General features: G+C 53.9%; 1 protein-coding gene across 2 annotated transcripts in view; it reads right to left on the bottom strand.

Annotated features, from left to right (window-relative positions):
• The window catches only part of SSBP4 (single stranded DNA binding protein 4), a 469492-nt gene extending 451000 nt beyond the window's left edge, over positions 1-18492 (bottom strand). The window contains exon 1 of one of the 2 annotated variants that reach the window (XM_085639982.1): positions 18252-18492. In XM_085639982.1, the coding sequence (XP_085496108.1) occupies positions 18252-18307 (56 nt within the window). In that variant the 5' untranslated portion in view covers positions 18308-18492. The remainder of the gene's footprint in view (positions 1-18251) is intronic. The other variant, XM_085639983.1, reaches the window with a different exon arrangement.
• Between the last annotated feature and the right edge of the window lie 2257 nt (positions 18493-20749).

Below are 20749 nucleotides of genomic sequence, written 5' to 3'. Positions count from 1 at the left end.
CGGACATCCAGGCTGCAAGGTCTTGCATGCAGGCTCTGAAACTGTCCGCCGCAAGACCGGGCGCTCGCGAGAGGGAGATAACCAGCTGCGTGTCGTCGGCGTAGGACACAATATGCAGACCATGGCCCACAACAATAGGGGCCACTGGGGAGACATAAAGATTAAATAGGGTGGGGCTCAGGGACGATCCCTGGGGTACGCCCTGGCCCAATCCAATATCCCTGGAATAACATTCGCCCTGGCGGACCTGAAAACTTCTCCCCGTCAGGAAGGACTGGATCCATGCGAGTGCAGCTCCAGATATTCCTCCACTATTCAGACACTGTAGCAAAGTGGTATGAGCTACAGTGTCAAATGCTGCACTCAGGTCCAATAGGACGAGGGCCATAGTATGACCCTCATCCACCCCCTGGCGTAAGGTCTCCACAGCCATCAGAAGCGCTGATTCCGTTGAGTGGCGGGGACGGAAAACAAACTGGGTATCGTGTAGTAGGGTAGCCTCATCCACGTAATCCATCAGTTGCATGTTTACCGTTTTTTCCGCCACTTTGGCCAGATAGGGCAGAAGGGAGATTGGCCGGAGGTTCTCTAGTTTCTCAAAGCTGATGTTAGATTTCTTCCTGAGAGGTAGATCCACCGCCTGTTTCCAGTCTTTGGGCACGGTCTTGGTGCTGAAAGACACATCCAGTAGATGTCTAATATATGGTTCTAGCACCGGTAAGCTATCCACTAGCCGTTTTGGCGTAGTGGGATCCCGCGGGGAACCCGACTTGACGGATATACAGATTTTTAGTAGGTCCTCTGAGGGCGGGGTGACAAAGTTGGTCAATATATGTCTGTCCCTCCATTCCCTCGGGCTTTCCGCAAATTCGGTTCCAGCAATGGGATGACTGTGAAATGCCGAATAGATTTTAGCTATCTTTTCGGCAAAGAAATCCGCGATCCTATCACAGGATTCCACCGAGCAGTCGTCTGGAGCCATGGCTGGTTTCCCACTCGAGAGGGTTTTATAGAGCAAGAAGAGCTCCCTCGTCGAGTTACCAGCTTCACTAACTCTAATGGTGTAATATGCAGCTTTGGACTTCCTGATTAGCCCGTGATAAATTCGCCTCTCAGTTATGTAGGTCTACCTAGTTTCCTTAGAAGGACCCCCCCGCCACTGTCTTTCGACTCGCTTCAATGCTGTTTTCGTGACCCGTAGTTCATCACTGAACCACGGGGCAGTTTTTTGAAGGCGGCCACCCATTCTGGCATGCAAAAGTGGGGCTGTACAATCAAGAGCCTCGGTGATACGCTTGCATAGATTGGTATTAGCCATATCCACATCATCCCCCCCAGGGCTACCTCCTTTAGTCAATGCCGCACAGAATTTAGCCTGGGAAAAGGTAGCCCATCTCCGTCTAGGATGTTACAGTGTAGCTGGCTCCGGGGTATAACCCCGGGAATTCGTATGGAGAATGGTACCAGGTGATGATCCGACCAAGGGATGGGAATGGGGGTCTTAGCTTCTACTTCCCCCCAATTGACGAATATGGGGTCCAGTAAGTGTCCCAACTGATGAGTGGGACCACTTACTATTTGATTCAGTTGGAGGGCTCCCAACGCCTGGCAAAAGTCCCTACTAACATTGTCTGTGGGGTTGTTTAAATGTAGGTTAAGATCCCCCAGTACCAGGAATTTGTCTTTGCATAGCGCAGCCTCCATTATACCTTCCACCAGACTCTCCCCAAACCTAGCTATAGGGCCTGGGGGTCTATAGATTAACCCCTTCAGTGCCCATGACGAGATAGTCTCGTCATGGAGCGCGGTTGCGCTGTGCCCATGACGAGACTATCTCGTCATGAACCCCGCCCGCTAATGCAACACCCGGCACAGGGCGTGGAAAGGGCGGGGCACTGAAGAGGTTAACATGCCCTTCAGCGTACAACCTTCATTCACTTTGACAGTAAAGCTCCCTGCCTCACTGTCCAGGATAGAGGAGTGGTCTAATTGACATCGTAGACTTTTCTGTGCTATAATAGCAATGCCCCCTCCACTACCGGTGAGTCTATCTTGCCTAAGCATTGTATAGCCCTCTGGTAGTGCCTCTAAGGCATCAGGGATAGAGCCTTCATCTAGCCATGTCTCGGTGAGAAACACAAGATCCCACTGTTTCTCAGTGAGTAGGTCGTATAGATCTAGTTTGTGTTTCCACAGAGAACGTACGTTGAGCAGGCCACAATCCAGAATATAGTCTCTAGGGGCCACATCCCTGCCAGGATCAAAAGAGAAGTGGCAGTGTTCGCAGCCTGTATTGTCCTCCACTCGCAATTTATGTAAACATGGGGTAGACATGCGAAAAGTCAGCAGTTCCTGCCTGCTCCACCGTGTATGTCCCTCCCGAGGGACATTAAGTATGGCCCTGGACCGCGTACAATCGCGGACGGGAGCAGACGGGCTTGCCTTAAGCACGTCTTCGGCGCACTGTCGGCGCGCCCGCTGCGCTCGTCCGCTGCGCGTCCGGGAGAGACACATGATTTAATAAGAGGGGGGTGTGGCCTAGCGCAGAGGGGGCGTGGCCTGAGCAGGAGGGCTTCCCCGGAATGGCTGAGCGGGAGAAATTACAGGCATGAATAGTGGCAAGGTGCAGCGGCCAGGTAGAGAGTGAAAACACAAATATACAGTTTTAAAAATGCTCGTAGCTCCCGGCTTCCGTCTCAGGAGTTCTATCTGTCAGGCAGCGCGAAGGATAGCGCGCAATTTAAAAGGTGGGGGGCGTGGCCTAGCACAGAGGGGGCGTGGCCTGAGCAGGAGGGCTTCCCCGGAATGGCTGCGCGGGAGAAATTACAGGCAAGAATGGTGGCAAGGTGCAGCGGCCAGGAAGGGAGTGAAAACACAAATATACAGTTTTTAAAATGCTCGTAGCTCCCGGCTTCCGCCTCAGGAGTTCTGTCTGTCAGGCAGCGCGAAAGATAGTGTGCACTTTAAAAGGCGGAGGGCGTGGCCTAGCGCAGAGGGGGCATGGCCTGAGCAGGAGGGCTTCCCCGGAATGGCTGCGCGGGAGAAATTACAGGCAAGAATGGTGGCAAGGTGCAGCGGCCAGGTAGGGAGTGAAAACACAAATATACCGTTTTTAAAATGCTCGTAGCTCCCGGCTTCCGCCTCAGGAGTTCTATCTGTCAGGCAGTGCGAAGGATAGCGCGCACTTTAAAAGGCGGGAGGGCGTGGCCTAGCGCAGAGGGGGCGTGGCCTGAGCAGGAGGGTTTCCCCGGAATGGCTGCGCGGGAGAAATTACAGGCAAGAATGGTGGCAAGGTGCAGCGGCCAGGTAGGAAGTGAAAACACAAATATACAGTTTTTAAAATGCTCGTAGCTCCCGGCTTCCGCCTCAGGAGTTCTATCTGTCAGGCAGCGCGAAGGATAGCGCGCACTTTAAAAGGCGGGAGGGGGTGGCCTAGCGCAGAAGGGGCGTGGCCTGAGCAGGAGGGCTTCCCCGGAATGGCTGCGCGGGAGAAATTACAGGCAAGAATGGTGGCAAGGTGCAGCGGCCAGGTAGGGAGTGAAAACACAAATATACAGTTTTTTAAATGCTCGTAGCTCCCGGCTTCCGCCTCAGGAGTTCTATCTGTCAGGCAGTGCGAAGGATAGCGCGCACTTTAAAAGGCGGGAGGGCGTGGCCTAGCGCAGAGGGGGCGTGGCCTGAGCAGGAGGGCTTCCCCGGAATGGCTGCGTGGGAGAAATTACAGGCAAGAATGGTGGCAAGGTGCAGCGGCCAGGTAGGGAGTGAAAACACAAATATACAGTTTTTAAAATGCTCGTAGCTCCCGGCTTCCGCCTCAGGAGTTCTATCTGTCAGGCAGCGCGAAGGATAGCGCGCACTTTAAAAGGCGGGAGGGCGTGGCCTAGCACAGAGGGGGCGTGGCCTGAGCAGGAGAGCTTCCCCGGAATGGCTGCGCGGGAGAAATTACAGGCAAGAATGGTGGCAAGGTGCAGCGGCCAGGTAGGGAGTGAAAACACAAATATACAGTTTTTAAAATGCTCGTAGCTCCCGGCTTCCGCCTCAGGAGTTCTATCTGTCAGGCAGCGTGCACTTTAAAAGGCGGGGCGTGGCCTAGCGCAGAGGGGGCGTGGCCTGAGCAGGAGGCCTTCCCCGGAATGGCTGCGCGGGAGAAATTACAGGCAAGAATGGTGGCAAGGTGCAGCGGCCAGGTAGGGAGTGAAAACACAAATATACAGTTTTTAAAATGCTCGTAGCTCCCGGCTTCCGCCTCAGGAGTTCTATCTTATATGCTTTGTATGCACGGTGTGCATACATGGGGTGCATGGATTTTATACAGTGCATCCGGGGAGGTACATGCTGTGCACATGGGATGTCTCAAGAGGGCTGTTGCAGAGCACACGTGGTGCCTCGAGCAGTGAATGCTGTGTACACATGCTGTTACACTGGGTCTCTCAGGAGTATATATGCTTTGTATGCACGTGTGCACACATGGAGTGCATGGATTGTATACAGTGCGTCCTGGGAGGTGCATGCTGTGCACATGGGATGTCTCAAGAGGGCTGTTGAAGTGCACATGCAGTGCATGCTGTGTAAACATGGTGTTCCCTGGGGTGTGCTATACATGTGGTGTCTAGCAGGGTACATGCTTTGTATTCCACAGTGTGCACACATGGGAGTGCATGGACTGCACACTGTCTCTTGTGTGGTGCATACTGTTAGATAGGATTCCTCAGGGTGAGCACGCTGCATGCAGGCTGTGCACATGGGATACCATCGGAGATTGCATGCTGTGCTGTGTACAAGGGGGCTGTACGACCATACAACGCAGGTAAACACATTGCATGCCTTTGCCACGCATTTTTTAGCACGCATGTTTTACCGCAAATATGCATTTACAATGCATGCCAATACCAGTATTTTTTAAGATTTAAAAACAATGTATTTGTGGGGGGAGACCCCCACCCCTCCCAACTTACCTTAAATGTGTGGTTTTGGCATGCGTTATAAATGTATATTCGCGGTAAAAATATATGCGTGCTAAAAAAATGCGTGGTTAAGGCACACCGAGGTAAAAACCTTGTTGTAAAGGCTGTATCCCGTACACTGGGTTCTTGGTGGGGTGGGCTGTGTACCCAGGATGACAGGGCGCGTGCAGACTGTGTACGTTGGGCATCTCAGGGCGGTGCATGCTGTGCACACAGGTTGTCTAGTGTGCCCTCTGTGTACTGATGTCTCTGGGGTCTCTCAGGTCGGTGCATGCTATAGATGCACACTGTCTTGTGTGCTCTCCGTGCATGGGGTGTCTTAGGTCAGTGCATGCTATAGACGCAGGCGGTCTCGTGTGTCCTTCGTGCCCAGGGTGTCTCAGGTTGGTGCATGCTATAGACACAGGCTGTCTCGTGTGTCATCCGTACACGGGGGGTCTCAAACCTGTATATGCTATAGACACAGGGGGTCTCACATGCTCTCCGTGCATGGGGTGTCTTAGGTCAGTACATGTTATAGACGCAGGCTGTCTCGTGTGTTCTCCGTGCACAGGGTGTCTCTTAGGTGTGTCAGGTCCGTGTATACTATAGACGCAGGCTTTCTTCTGTGCCCTCCGTGCACAGGGTGTATCAGGTAAGTGCACGTTATAGACACAGATAGTCTTGTGTGTCCTCCATGCATGGGGTCCCTGAAGGTCAGTGCATGTTATAGAAGCAGGCTGTCTCGTGTGTCCTCCGTGCACGGGGTGTCTCACGCCTGTGCATGGGTTGTCTCGCGCCTGTGCATGCTATAGACGCAGACTGTCTCATATGTTCTCTGTGCACGGGGTGGGGTGTCTCAGGGAGGTGCATGGTAAAGACATAGGCTGTCTTGTGTGTCCTCCATGCACAGGGTGTCTCAGGTGGGAGCATGGTACCCCGAGCCCTGCTGTATCAGTGGAGACAGGGTACCAGGAGCCGTGCTGTACTGGTGGTAGTATGATACAATGTACCCTGCTGGGCTGGTACTACTGGGTGCTGGTGGCAGCGCGCCCTGTTCTCCGCTTGGCTGGTGTTCCTGGGTGCTGCTGGGAGCAGGGCGCCCTGTTCTCCGCTTGGCTGGTGTTCCTGGGTGCTGCTGGGAGCAGGGCGCCCTGTTCTCCGCTTGGCTGGTGTTCCTGGGTGCTGCTGGGCGCAGGGCGCCCTGTTCTCAGCTTGGCTGGCGTTCCTGGGTGCTGCTGGGAGCAGGGCGCCCTGTTCTCCGCTTGGCTGGCGTTCCTGGGTGCTGCTGGGCGCAGGGCGCCCTGTTCTCCGCTTGGCTGGCGTTCCTGGGTGCTGCTGGGAGCAGGGCGCCCTGTTCTTCACGTGGCTGGCGTTCCTGGGTGCTGCTGGGAGCAGGGCGCCCTGTTCTCCGCGTGGCTGGCGTTCCTGGGTGCTGCTGGGAGCAGGGCACCCTGTTCTCCGCTTGGCTGGCGTTCCTGGGTGCTGGTGGGAGCAGGGCACCCTGTTCTCCGCTTGGCTGGCGTTCCTGGGTGCTGGTGGGAGCAGGGCACCCTGTTCTCCGCTTGGCTGGCGTTCCTGGGTGCTGGTGGGAGCAGGGCACCCTGTTCTCCGCTTGACTGGCGTTCCTGGGTGCTGGTGGGAGCAGGGCACCCTGTTCTCCGCTTGGCTGGCGTTCCTGGGTGCTGCTGGGAGCAGGGCACCCTGTTCTCCGCGTGGCTGGCGTTCCTGGGTGCTGCTGGGAGCAGGGCACCCTGTTCTCCGCTTGGCTGGCGTTCCTGGGTGCTGGTGGGAGCAGGGCACCCTGTTCTCTGCTTGGCTGGCGTTCCTGGGTGCTGGTGGGAGCAGGGCACCCTGTTCTTCGCTTGGCTGGCGTTCCTGGGTGCTGGTGGGAGCAGGGCACCCTGTTCTCCGCTTGGCTGGCGTTCCTGGGTGCTGCCGGGAGCAGGGCACCCTGTTCTCCGCGTGGCTGGCGTTCCTGGGTGCTGCCGGGAGCAGGGCACCCTGTTCTCCGCTTGGCTGGTATTCCTGGGTGCTGGTGGGAGCAGGGCACCCTGTTCTCCTCTTGGCTGGTATTCCTGGGTGCTGGTGGGAGCAGGGTACATGTAGCCTGCTTGGCTGCTAGTACTGGGTGCTGATGGGAACAAGACACTATGTACTCTCCTAGGCTGGTATTGCGGGAGCACGGGCTCTCTGGGGAAGGGGGAGAAGGGGCACACATGCAGCTCTGGGCATGCGCACTCCTGCCCGCCGGCCCGTGTTTCCTATCCACTTCACGCGCCGGTGCCCCTGCATCGATCCCACAGCGGCCCCGTTTATAAGGTGTCAGCGCTCTGATCTGGGGGGCACCGCAGCCCTGCCTTACTGCCTGTGGATCGGAGCCCGGAAGGGGGGGGGGCGCTGTGTATGGCTAGGGGAGGAATTGTATTTGTATTCTGCAGCATGACCGCAACCCCCCCCCCCCCCCAAAAAAAATCTTTCTATTTTGTGACCCTCAACTTCGTATAGTGTTTTAACTCATGGCACCATTGTGGGCCCTCCCCACATAACATCCGAGGTGTTGCCCCCCAGACTCCTCTTGTTCCACCTCCAAGCCAGGTACAGATCCCAGTTTGTGAATGTGAGAGAGTCGCACCCACCCCCCCCACCTCCAGACACCTAGCATCCTTCTCTCTGTAGCCGTCGCTGGTGTCTGACCCCAAGACCTCAGCAGCGCACCTCTCTCTATTGGTTTTACAGGTGTCTGATTTCGCCCCACGTGTCACGTATGCGTCTGAGCACCCAGCATCATGTTCATCCCCCTTGAGAACCCCAGCATCATTCTGTCTGATCCATGCGGGTTCCTGCGCCACATCTGCTCTCGAACAACTGGGTCATTTCCCTCCGCCACCCCATACAGCCGCCCCCACACATGAACCCCGCCATGTGTGCTGGTCATCTCACTCTGACTGATGGAGATCACATGACCCCAGGACCTCTAGGGTACATTTAACCCCGCACTACAATTCCAACAACCCCCTCTGCGCACACGTTGCGCGTGGGGCGCACCTCGGGCCCTGTGCAGCACCCATCACACATCTGTTTTTCTGATAACCACGTGCTCGTAATCAATAGCCCGTCAACGCAAATTCGGTACAGTCCTGTCCCGATACCGCGTCTGGCTCTGTGCAGTCATGTCCCGATACCGCGTCTGGCTCTGTGCAGTCATGTCCCCTTACCATGTGTCGCACTGTGTAGTCATGTTCCCTCACCAAGTCTGGCTCTGTGCAGTCATGTCCCCTTACCACATCTTGCTCTGTGCGGTCATGTCCCATTACCACGTCTGGCTGTGTGCGGTCATGTCTCCTTACCATGTCTGGCTCTGTGCAGTCATGTCCCCATACCGCGTCTGGCTCTGTGCAGTCATGTCCCCTCAACATGTCTGGCTCTGTGCAGTCATGTTCCCTCATCATGCCTGGCTCTGTGCAGCCATATCCCCTTACCATGCCTGGCTCTGTGCAGTCATGTTCCCTTATCGCGTCTGGCTCTGTGCAGTCATGTCCCCTTACCATGAGTGGCTCTGTGAAGTCATGTTCCCTTACCGCGTCTGGCTCTGTGCAGTCATGTCCCCTTACCACATCTGGCTGTGCAGTCACGTCCCCTTACCACATCTGGCTCTGTGCAGTCATGCTCCCTTACCGCATCTGGCTTTGCGCAGTCATGCCCCCTTACCATGTGTGGCTCTGTGCAGTCATGTCCCCTCAACATGTCTGGCTCTGTGCAGTTATGTCCCCTTACCATGTCTGGCTCTGTGCAGTTATGTCCCCTTACCATGCCTGGCTCTGTGCAGTCATGTCCCCTTACCATGTCTTGCACTGTGCAGTCATGCCCCCTTACCATGTGTGGCTCTGTGCAGTCATGTCCCCTCAACATGTCTGGCTCTGTGCAGTTATGTCCCCTTACCATGTCTGGCTCTGTGCAGTTATGTCCCCTTACCTATGCGTGGCTCTGTGCAGTCATCTCCCCTTACCATGTCTTGCTCTGTGCAGTCATGTCCCCTTACCATGTCTGCCAATGTGCAGTCAAGTCCCCATAAAATGTCTGGCACTGTGCAGTCATGCCCCTCAACATGTCTGGCTCTGTGCAGTCATGTCCCCTTACCACATCTGGCTCTGTGCGGTCATGTCCCATTACCACGTCTGGCTGTTTGTGGTCATGTCTCCTTACCATGTCTGGCTCTGTGCAGTCATGTCCCCATACTGCATCAGGCTCTGCGCAGTCATGTCCCCTTACCATGTGTGGCTCTGTGTAGTCATGTCCCCTCAACATGTCTGGCTCTGTGCAGTCAAGTTCCCTCACCATGCCTGGCTCTGTTCAGTCAGTCCACTCAACATGTCTGGCTCTGTGCAGTCATGTTCCCTCACCATGTCTGGCTCTGTGCAGTCAGGTCCCCATACCTCGTCAGGCTCTGTGCAGTCATGTCCCCTCAACATGTCTGGCTCTGTGCAGTCATGTTCCCTCATCATGCCTGGCTCTGTTCAGTCATGTCCCCTTACTACATGTGGCTCTGTGCAGTCATGTCCCCTTACCACGTCTGGCTCTGTGCAGTCGTGTCCCCTTACATAGTCTGGCTCTGTGCAGTCATGTCCCCTTACTACATGTGGCTCTGTGCAGTCATGTCCCCTTACCACGTCTGGCTCTGTGCAGTCATGTCCCCTTACCGCGTCTGGCTCTGTGCAGTCATGTCCCCTTACCATGTGTGGCACTGTGCAGTCATGTCCCCTTACCATGTGTGGCACTGTGCAGTCATGTCCCCTTACCATGTGTGGCACTGTGCAGTCATGTCCCCTTACCATGTGTGGCTCTGTGCAGTCATGTTCCCTCACCATGCCTGGCTCTGTTCAGCCATGTCCACTCAACATGCCTGGCTCTGTGCAGTCATGTTCCCTCACCATGTCTGGCTCTGTGCAGTCAGGTCCCCATACCACGTCTGGCTCTGTGCAGTCATGTTCCCTCATCATGCCCGGCTCTGTTCAGTCATGTCCCCTTACCGCGTGTGGCTCTGTGCAGCCATGTCCCCTTACCACATCTGGCTCTGTGCAGTCATGTCCCCTTACCACGTCTGGCTCTGTGTAGCCATGTCCCCTTACCATGCCTGGCTCTGTGTAGCCATGACCCCTTACCATGTGTGGCTCGGTGCAGTCATGTTCCTTCACCAAGTCTGGCTCTGTGCAGTCATGTCCCCTTACCACATCTGGCTCTGTGCGGTCATGTCCCCTTACCATGTCTGGCTGTGTGCGGTCATGTCTCCTTACCATGTCTGGCTCTGTGTAGTCATGTCCCCATACCGCGTCTGACTCTGTGCAGTCATGTCCCTTTACCATGTGTGGCTCTGTGCAGTCATGTCCCCTTACCGCGGCTGGCTCTGTGCAGTCATGTCCCCTTACCATGTGTGGCACTGTGCAGTCATGTCCCCTCAACATGTCTGGTTCTGTGCAGTCATGTTCCTTCACCAAGTCTGGCTCTGTGCAGTCATGTCCCCTTACCACATCTGGCTCTGTGCGGTCATGTCCCCTTACCACGTCTGGCTGTGTGCGGTCATGTCTCCTTACCATGTCTGGCTCTGTGCAGTCATGTCCCCATACCGCATCTGGCTCTGCGCAGTCATGTCCCCTTACCATGTGTGGCTCTGTGTAGTCATGTCCCCTCAACATGTCTGGCTCTGTTCAGTCATGTCCCCTTACTGCATGTGGCTCTGTGCAGTCATGTCCCCTTACCACGTCTGGCTCTGTGCAGTCATGTCCCCTTACCATGCCTGGCTCTGTGCAGCCATATCCCCTTACCATGCCTGGCTCTGTGCAGCCATGTCCCCTTACCATGTGTGGCTCGGTGCAGTCATGTTCCCTTATCGCGTCTGGCTCTGTGCAGTCATGTCCCCTTACCATGAGTGGCTCTGTGAAGTCATGTTCCCTTACCGCGTCTGGCTCTGTGCAGTCATGTCCCCTTACCACATCTGGCTGTGCAGTCACGTCCCCTTACCACATCTGGCTCTGTGCAGTCATGCTCCCTTACCGCATCTGGCTTTGCGCAGTCATGCCCCCTTACCATGTGTGGCTCTGTGCAGTCATGTCCCCTCAACATGTCTGGCTCTGTGCAGTTATGTCCCCTTACCATGTCTGGCTCTGTGCAGTTATGTCCCCTTACCATGCCTGGCTCTGTGCAGTCATGTCCCCTTACCATGTCTTGCACTGTGCAGTCATGCCCCCTTACCATGTGTGGCTCTGTGCAGTCATGTCCCCTCAACATGTCTGGCTCTGTGCAGTTATGTCCCCTTACCATGTCTGGCTCTGTGCAGTTATGTCCCCTTACCTATGCGTGGCTCTGTGCAGTCATCTCCCCTTACCATGTCTTGCTCTGTGCAGTCATGTCCCCTTACCATGTCTGCCAATGTGCAGTCAAGTCCCCATAAAATGTCTGGCACTGTGCAGTCATGTCCCCTCAACATGTCTGGCTCTGTGCAGTCATGCCCCTCAACATGTCTGGCTCTGTGCAGTCATGTCCCCTTACCACATCTGGCTCTGTGCGGTCATGTCCCATTACCACGTCTGGCTGTTTGTGGTCATGTCTCCTTACCATGTCTGGCTCTGTGCAGTCATGTCCCCATACTGCATCAGGCTCTGCGCAGTCATGTCCCCTTACCATGTGTGGCTCTGTGTAGTCATGTCCCCTCAACATGTCTGGCTCTGTGCAGTCAAGTTCCCTCACCATGCCTGGCTCTGTTCAGTCAGTCCACTCAACATGTCTGGCTCTGTGCAGTCATGTTCCCTCACCATGTCTGGCTCTGTGCAGTCAGGTCCCCATACCTCGTCAGGCTCTGTGCAGTCATGTCCCCTCAACATGTCTGGCTCTGTGCAGTCATGTTCCCTCATCATGCCTGGCTCTGTTCAGTCATGTCCCCTTACTACATGTGGCTCTGTGCAGTCATGTCCCCTTACCACGTCTGGCTCTGTGCAGTCGTGTCCCCTTACATAGTCTGGCTCTGTGCAGTCATGTCCCCTTACTACATGTGGCTCTGTGCAGTCATGTCCCCTTACCACGTCTGGCTCTGTGCAGTCATGTCCCCTTACCGCGTCTGGCTCTGTGCAGTCATGTCCCCTTACCATGTGTGGCACTGTGCAGTCATGTCCCCTTACCATGTGTGGCACTGTGCAGTCATGTCCCCTTACCATGTGTGGCACTGTGCAGTCATGTCCCCTTACCATGTGTGGCTCTGTGCAGTCATGTTCCCTCACCATGCCTGGCTCTGTTCAGCCATGTCCACTCAACATGCCTGGCTCTGTGCAGTCATGTTCCCTCACCATGTCTGGCTCTGTGCAGTCAGGTCCCCATACCACGTCTGGCTCTGTGCAGTCATGTTCCCTCATCATGCCCGGCTCTGTTCAGTCATGTCCCCTTACCGCGTGTGGCTCTGTGCAGTCATGTCCCCTTACCACATCTGGCTCTGTGCAGTCATGTCCCCTTACCACGTCTGGCTCTGTGTAGCCATGTCCCCTTACCATGCCTGGCTCTGTGTAGCCATGACCCCTTACCATGTGTGGCTCGGTGCAGTCATGTTCCTTCACCAAGTCTGGCTCTGTGCAGTCATGTCCCCTTACCACATCTGGCTCTGTGCGGTCATGTCCCCTTACCATGTCTGGCTGTGTGCGGTCATGTCTCCTTACCATGTCTGGCTCTGTGTAGTCATGTCCCCATACCGCGTCTGACTCTGTGCAGTCATGTCCCTTTACCATGTGTGGCTCTGTGCAGTCATGTCCCCTTACCGCGGCTGGCTCTGTGCAGTCATGTCCCTTTACCATGTGTGGCATTGTGCAGTCATGTCCCCTCAACATGTCTGGTTCTGTGCAGTCATGTTCCTTCACCAAGTCTGGCTCTGTGCAGTCATGTCCCCTTACCACATCTGGCTCTGTGCGGTCATGTCCCCTTACCACGTCTGGCTGTGTGCGGTCATGTCTCCTTACCATGTCTGGCTCTGTGCAGTCATGTCCCCATACCGCATCTGGCTCTGCGCAGTCATGTCCCCTTACCATGTGTGGCTCTGTGTAGTCATGTCCCCTCAACATGTCTGGCTCTGTGCAGTCATGTTCCCTCACCATGCCTGGCTCTGTTCAGCCACGTCCACTCAACATGTCTCGCTCTGTGCAGTCATGTTCCCTCACCATGTCTGGCTCTGTGCAGTCAGGTCCCCATACCACGTCTGGCTCTGTGCAGTCATGTCCCCTCAACATGTCTGGCTCTGTGCAGTCATGTTCCCTCATCATGCCTGGCTCTGTTCAGTCATGTCCCCTTACCGCGTGTGGCTCTGTGCAGTCATATCCCCTTACCACATGTGGCTCTGTGCAGTCATGTCCCCTTACCACGTGTGGCTCTGTGCAGTCATGTCCCCTTACCACATCTGGCTCTGTGCAGTCATGTCCCCTTACCACGTCTGGCTCTGTGCAGTCATGTCCCCTCAACATGTCTGGCTCTGTGCAGTCATGTTCCCTCATCATGCCTGGCTCTGTTCAGTCATGTCCCCTTACCGCGTGTGGCTCTGTGCAGTCATATCCCCTTACCACATGTGGCTCTGTGCAGTCATGTCCCCTTACCACGTGTGGCTCTGTGCAGTCATGTCCCCTTACCACATCTGGCTCTGTGCAGTCATGTCCCCTTACCACGTCTGGCTCTGTGAAGTCATGTCCCCTTACCATGTGTGGCTCTGTGCAGTCATGTCCCCTTACCGCGTCTGGCTCTGTGCAGTCATGTCTCCTTACCGTGTCTGGCTCTGTGCAGTCATGTCCCCTTACCATGGCAGGCTCTGTGCAGTCATGTCCCCTTACCACGTCTGGCTCTGTGCAGTCATGTCCCCTTACCACGTCTGGCTCTGTGCAGTCATGTCCCCTTACCAAGCCTGGCTCTGTGCAATCATGTCCCCTTACCGAGTCTGGCCTAGTGCAGTCATGTCCCCTTACAGAGTTTGGCTCTGTGCAGTCATGTCCCCTTACCACGTCTGGCTCTGTGCAGTGATGTCCCCTTACCACGTCTGTTTCTGTGCAGTCATGTCCCCTTACCACGTCTGGCTCTTTGCTGTCATGTCCCCTTACCACGTCTGGCCTAGTGCAGTCATGTCCCCTTACCGAGTCTGGCTCTGTGCAGTCATGTCCCCTTACCACGTGTGGCTCTGTGCAGTCGTGTCCCCTTACATAGTCTGGCTCTGTGCAGTCATGTCCCCTTACCACATGTGGCTCTGTGCAGTCATGTCCCCTTACCACGTCTGGCTCTGTGCAGTCATGTCCCCTTACCACATCTGGCTCTGTGCAGTCATGTCCCCTTTCCACGTGTGGCTCTGTGAAGTCATGCTCCCTTACCGCATCTGGCTTTGCGCAGTCATGCCCCCTTACCATGTCTGGCTCTGTGCAGTTATGTCCCCTTACCATGCCTGGCTCTGTGCAGTCATGTCCCCTTACCATGTCTTGCTCTGTGCAGTCATGCCCCCTTACCATGTGTGGCTCTGTGCAGTCATGTCCCCTCAACATGTCTGGCTCTGTGCAGTTATGTTCCCTTACCTATGCCTGGCTCTGTGCAGTCATCTCCCCTTACCATGTCTTGCTCTGTGCAGTCATGTCCCCTTACCATGTCTGGCAATGTGCAGTCAAGTCCCCATAAAATGTCTGGCTCTGTGTAGTCATGTCCCCTCAACATGCCTGGCTCTGTGCAGTCATGCCCCTCAACATGTCTGGTTCTGTGCAGTGATGTCCCCTTAAAATGTCTGGCACTCTGCAGTCATGTCCCCTTACCATGTTTGGTTCTGTGCAGTCATGTCTCCTTGCCATGTCTGACGCACGGTAAATAATCCATGCTCCACCGTGTGTGCACACTGTGCATACAAAGCATATACACTCGAGAGACCTTGTGCAACAGCATATGTACACAGCATGCACTGCCCGAGGCACCGCATGTGCACTTCAACAGCCCTCTTGAGACATCCCATGTGCACAGCATGCACCTCCCAGAACACACCGTATACAATCAATGCACCCTATGTGTGCACACTGTGCATACAAAGCATATACACTCCCGAGAGACCCCGTGTAACAGCATGTGCACTGCAACAGCCCTCTTGAGTCATCATATGTGCACAGCATGTACTTCCTGGGACGCACTGTATACAATCCATGCACCTCACGAGTGCACACCGTGCATACAAAGCATGTACCGCCTCAAGAACCCCTGTGTAACAGCATGCATCCTCAGAAACAGCATGCACTGCTCGAGGCAACGCGTGTAAACTGCAACAGCCCTCTTGAGACATCCCGTGTACACAGCATGCACCTCCCGGGACGCACTGTATACAATCAATGCACTCCATGTGTGCACACCGTGCACACAAAGCATATATACTGCCGAGAGACTCCGTGTAACAGCATGTGCATTGCAACAGCCCTCTTGAGACATCCCATGTGCACAGCATGCACCTCCCGGGATGCACTGTATACAATCCATGCACCTCACGAGTGCACACCGTGCATACAAAGCATGTACCGCCTCAAGAAACCCTGTGTAACAGCATGCATCCTCAGAAACAGCATGCACTGCTCGAGGCAACGCGTGTGAACTGCAACAGCCCTCTTGAGACATCCCATGTGCACAGCATGCACCTTCGGGGACTCACTGTATACAATCCATGCACCTCACGAGTGCACACCGTGCATACAAAGCATGTACCCCCTCAAGAAACCCTGTGTAACAGCATGCATCCTCAGAAACAGCATGCACTGCTCGAGGTACCACGTGTGCACTGCAACAGCCCTCTTGAGACATCCCATGTGCACAGCATGCACCTCCCGGGACGCACTGTATACAATCAATGCACTCCATGTGTGCACACCGTGCATACAAAGCATATATAGTGCCGAGCGACTCCGTGTAACAGCATGTGCACTGCAACAGCCCTCTTGAGACATCCCATGTGCACAGCATGCACCTCCCGGGATGCACTGTATACAATCAATGCAACCTATGTGTGTACACTGTGCATACAAAGCATATACACTCCCGAGTGACCCCGTGTACACGCCATGCACCCTTTCCGAAACACCAAGTGTACACAGCATGCGCCATGTGTGCACTGCAACAGCCCTCTTGAGACATCCCATGTGCACAGCATCCAGCTCCCGGAACACACCAAACACAATCTATGCACCTCATGAGTGAACATTGTGCATATAAAGCATATACTCTTTGAGAGAACTCGTGTACACGCTATTGCACCCTCGAAAACACCATGTGTACACACCATGCACTGCTCGAGGCACTGCATGTGCACTGCAGTAGCCCACGAGACATCCCATGTGCACAGAATGCACCTCCCAGGAAGCACTGTATACAATCCGTGCACCGCATGAGTGCACACCATGCATACAAAGCATATACCCGAGAGAGAGACACCGTGTACACAGCATGCTCCCCATGAGTGCACACCGTGCATACAAAGCATATACCCTCGAGAGAGACCCTGTGTACACAGCATGCTCCCCATAAGTGCACACGTGCATACAAAGCATATACCCGAGAGAGAGAGAGAGAGAGAGAGAGAGAGAGAGAGAGACCCTGTGTACACAGCATGTCCCCCACGAGTGCACACCGTGCATACAAAGAAAATACCCTCTCAAGAGACCATGTGTACACGCCATGCACCCTTGGAAACAGCATGTGTACACAGCATGCACCGCTCCGAGGCACCACGTGTGCACTGCAACAGCCCTCTAGAGACAACCCACGTGCACAGCATGCACCTCCCGGGACGCACAGTATACAGTCCGTGCACACCAAGCATATACTTTCTCGAGAGACCCCGTATACACGCCATGCACCCCTGTGTATGAGACTGAACACAGAACTGCGCCTACGTCTACCCAGCAGCCTGTCTCTGAACTCCGTTTCTAAACACCAGCAACAAACACGACTCCCCAAACTAACCTGAAACATCAGCTCTTATTAGATAAGTAGGCACACGTCTAAATATCCCAGTTCGCTCCACAATGCGCCTAGAAGCACACAAAGCCGGGGAACGTAGCTGGCTGTGCAGGTTTCTCTCAGAGTGAGAAACATACGTCGAGACATGCCCTTTATTTGAAACGCGGTCGTCATGGTGAAGTCCCGCCACGAGGCACTATGATAACATTGATGCTCTGAAGAGCAGTGTGCCCAACAACTTACTAATGGTGTGTAATTGTGCAAAGCACTTGACAAAAACGTCAATGAAATCTGTTTGACAAAAAACACAGAGCAGTGCGCGCAACTTTTCTTCAGGTTTCATTGTCAGCCTCGGACCCGGTCTGGAACCAGCATTACACCCCCCCCCCCCCCTTCCTCGTCTTGAACCCGTGCTGGGAAGGTCCCTCCTCCAGAAGGGCCACCCGCGCTCTTTAAACTGCATTTAAACACACTGCATCTACAGATCCCGCGGAGGGGTCAAATGTGCCCGAGAGCACACTGCGCAGTTCAGGCTCCAAAACTTAAAGGCAGGCAGTGTGGGGGAGAGAAGTGCAGGCAGTTTGAGCACAAGGGGTAGGTGCAGTCAGGTGGCCCATAGTGGGCAGAGCTGGGCAGCAGGCACAGCATGCGAGGGGTGGCCAGTGAAGCAGGATAGAGACAGCAGGGAAGTGGACCCAGCGTGGGCAGAGCCTGGCATCAGGGCCCGGGTGGGCAATGGTCAGCACTGGCTCTCGGGTGGACAGTAGGTCTAGAGTACTGGGTAGTTGATGAGGCAGGGTTAGGACTGGGCAGTGGGGCTGGCTAGCATGCGAGACCTGGGCACCAGCCCACCAGGGGGTAAGCGGGGCAAGGGGACCAGCATAGGCATTTGATGTGACTTGGGCAGAGATTGGCACTAGGTGGGCAGAAGGTAGATGTGGCCAGCATGGAGAGCGATGGGCAACCAGACAGCATGGATAAGATCTAGCGTGGCAGATCTGTGTAGTAGGTGGGCAAAGCTGGGCACTGAACGGCCAGGAGTGTTCTGCGTGCACCCGGTCTGCGTGCGTCTGTCCGCGTGTACCCGATCTCAGGACAGGGGGTGCCAGCAGACATCTCCAGGACGCTACGTATCCGTGGGGGGCAGGCAGCAACTCCCAGGAGCCACCCCGGGGCACAGGGCAGAGGATGCTGTGCTGGCCTGCCTCCCTCCCCGGACCCCGGAGCCTCGCCTCTCCCCCTCTGCCCCAAGAAACAGCGCCACAAGAAGACACAAAGAGCCGGGAAAGTGGGCGCGGGGCCCCGGGGGGCACTTACTTCTCGCGGGCCTGGCTGTCGGAGGGCACGCTGGAGCCCTTCCCCTTGGCATACATGCTGCTCCTCTCAAGACTTGCCCCGCTCAGCACCTGTCAGAGAAAGGAGACCGGCTGCGCGCTATCTCCATAGCTACCTCCAGATTTCACATCCCGAGCCTTGGCCACAAATCAGGCACTTTTTCCAGCGGGGAGCTTGAAACCGCCGGAGCTCGAGTTTTTTTTTTCTCGTTTTTTTTTTCTCCTTTTTTTTTTGTTCAGCTGTTCCAGGAATCGCGCTCTCCTCCCACGCTGATGAGATGGTGTGTTTTTTCGCTCTTAAAAGGGCAATGGCAGAGCGTACAGACAGAGGGAGCCAGGCCCTGCTCCTGCGAATATGTACATTCGCATAACAAACACGCGCATATATCTATAAATGAAAAATAATGTATAGAGTTATAAAACATTGATACGTATGATCAATACTCACGGGTATATAATTGATATACGTGTACAGACAATACAGCAGTTTTAAATAGCGCTAAATACCGCGACCGGCAGTTTCTGAGCGCTGTAAATAACACATATTATTGATATCAAATTAATATTCCTAATTTACCCACCTCCAAGGGGTGGGCGGCTGAGTTTGCCTTGGCAGTTTTCAGAACCAGATCTCTAGAATATCAAATCATTTGGTACCGGTGGAAAGGGACCCTACATTTCATAGTCCCTGTTCTGTACACCCCTCCAGGTCCCAGAACATCCAGTCCAGGGTTTTCTTTTTACTCGTATGACGTGTAGTCCGGTTTATTTCATTACGCATACAGGACTAAAAGTCCCAGAATGCAAGGCGAAAGCCCGGTCAGGATAAGCTTCTTCTTTAAGGGCCTTCAAAACTTGGGCGATCTGCACAAATATGTCCTTAAGGGAATAATGAACATCTGCAATTGTAGTCATACTTTACCAATGGATAACTACATACAAAATGCATGCATTTAGTCACCTTAATAAAGAAATGTAAATACTATTTGCATGACAAAACAGTACATTGAGAGCTTTATTTTGCTAACTAAATAATTAATTGCAAACGTTCTCAGCGGATGCTATGTTTATTAAGCTTGGCTAGGAGGGAACGGGCAAACCGATTTCCAAGAAATCTAAATATACTAGGAAGAAAAGTATCCTTCTGCTGCATAACTACGGCTGTTCTTGGAAATTACGGGCATAAATTCCATTGCATAACTTATGTTCATTCTGTTTTAGTGTCCATAAATGCGCATCTGAAGATTTCTCTTGTCACAGATTTATAACCTAAACCTTCACTTTTTTTTTGCAAGAATCAGTCCTAAACAATTTATGCACCAGCAGGCTGGTAATAAAAAAAGATCTCACTCTAAAAAATATATACATTTGGCCTACGCCCATAACTCATTAGCTCCTGGAAGACCAGTGCTTAATTTGAGCTGGTGCTTGATGGTGGGGCCCATTGGCACTCATTTTTGGGGACCAGCACTTATTTTTCCTCAATGGACATTTCCCAAAAGCAAGAGAGGGAATCGCACAAACATGAAAGGAGAAAGGGAAAGGTGGAAAAAACGTCACAACGAGAGATTGGCGGAAACCGAAAGAGTGAGGTAAAGGGGCAGGGAGTGTCTGGTGGTGGATTAAAGAGCCCTGAGGTGGATTTCAGACTCGCAGCATTGGTATTCGGCACGCTGCTGCCGGCCGCAGGCTTCTGAGCAGAGCTTTGGGCATTGCAACCTTTTGTTCTACAAATTAAGCACTGTGGAAGATGTCCAACCAATCAGAATGCTCCCTTTGCTGGCTATATGTAATATTCACATTTTGTATCCACCCAACTCCTAATCCGCTAAATATGTACAAAAATATAACCATTGGCACGCTATCAAGGCTGAACTTGAACACTTCCACAGAAGTTTGCAGACTGATACAAAGCCATGAATTTGCTCTCCTGAGGCTGGCGCAGAGGTTTGCCAACGGTGCCGCGCAGGGCCTTGCCAACTCTGCCGGGGTCTCATCCTTCCGTTCACCCTCATGCTGTCAGGCATGTCACTATAATGGAGGAGAAAGCAGGAGTCCATTGTTGCACAATGTGTTTTTATTTACATGGGTGTTTTACAAAGCACTGGGTGTCACCTTACCATCATTTTGAAGTGCTTTGAGATACAAAAAAAACACCAGCAAAACAAAAAGCAAGACAGAAGGCCATTGAGACTCTAGTAGGATGAGGTGAACACCACTGACCAACAGTTTACCATTACCGGCACAGCAGAGAACATTGACAAGAATAATGAACCAGATGTACTGCTGTACCGGGTGCAACAAGTGGTCACAATTGTGCACCGACTTTTTGCAACCAGTAATTTATTTTGCGAACTGTCCTATATAATAACAGGTTGGTCCACCAAATAAGGAGTCAGAGGTGGTGGTAGAACGGAAACCCAAATTAATATTAATTAGGCAGGTCACAACTTGTGACTCCCCCTGATTGCTTACCTTCAC

This window comes from Triturus cristatus, chromosome 12 (assembly GCF_964204655.1).
Source record: "Triturus cristatus chromosome 12, aTriCri1.1, whole genome shotgun sequence".
Lineage (NCBI taxonomy): Eukaryota > Metazoa > Chordata > Amphibia > Caudata > Salamandridae > Triturus > Triturus cristatus.
Note: the sequence above shows the minus strand (reverse complement) of the source record. Positions and strands in the feature narration are given on the sequence as shown.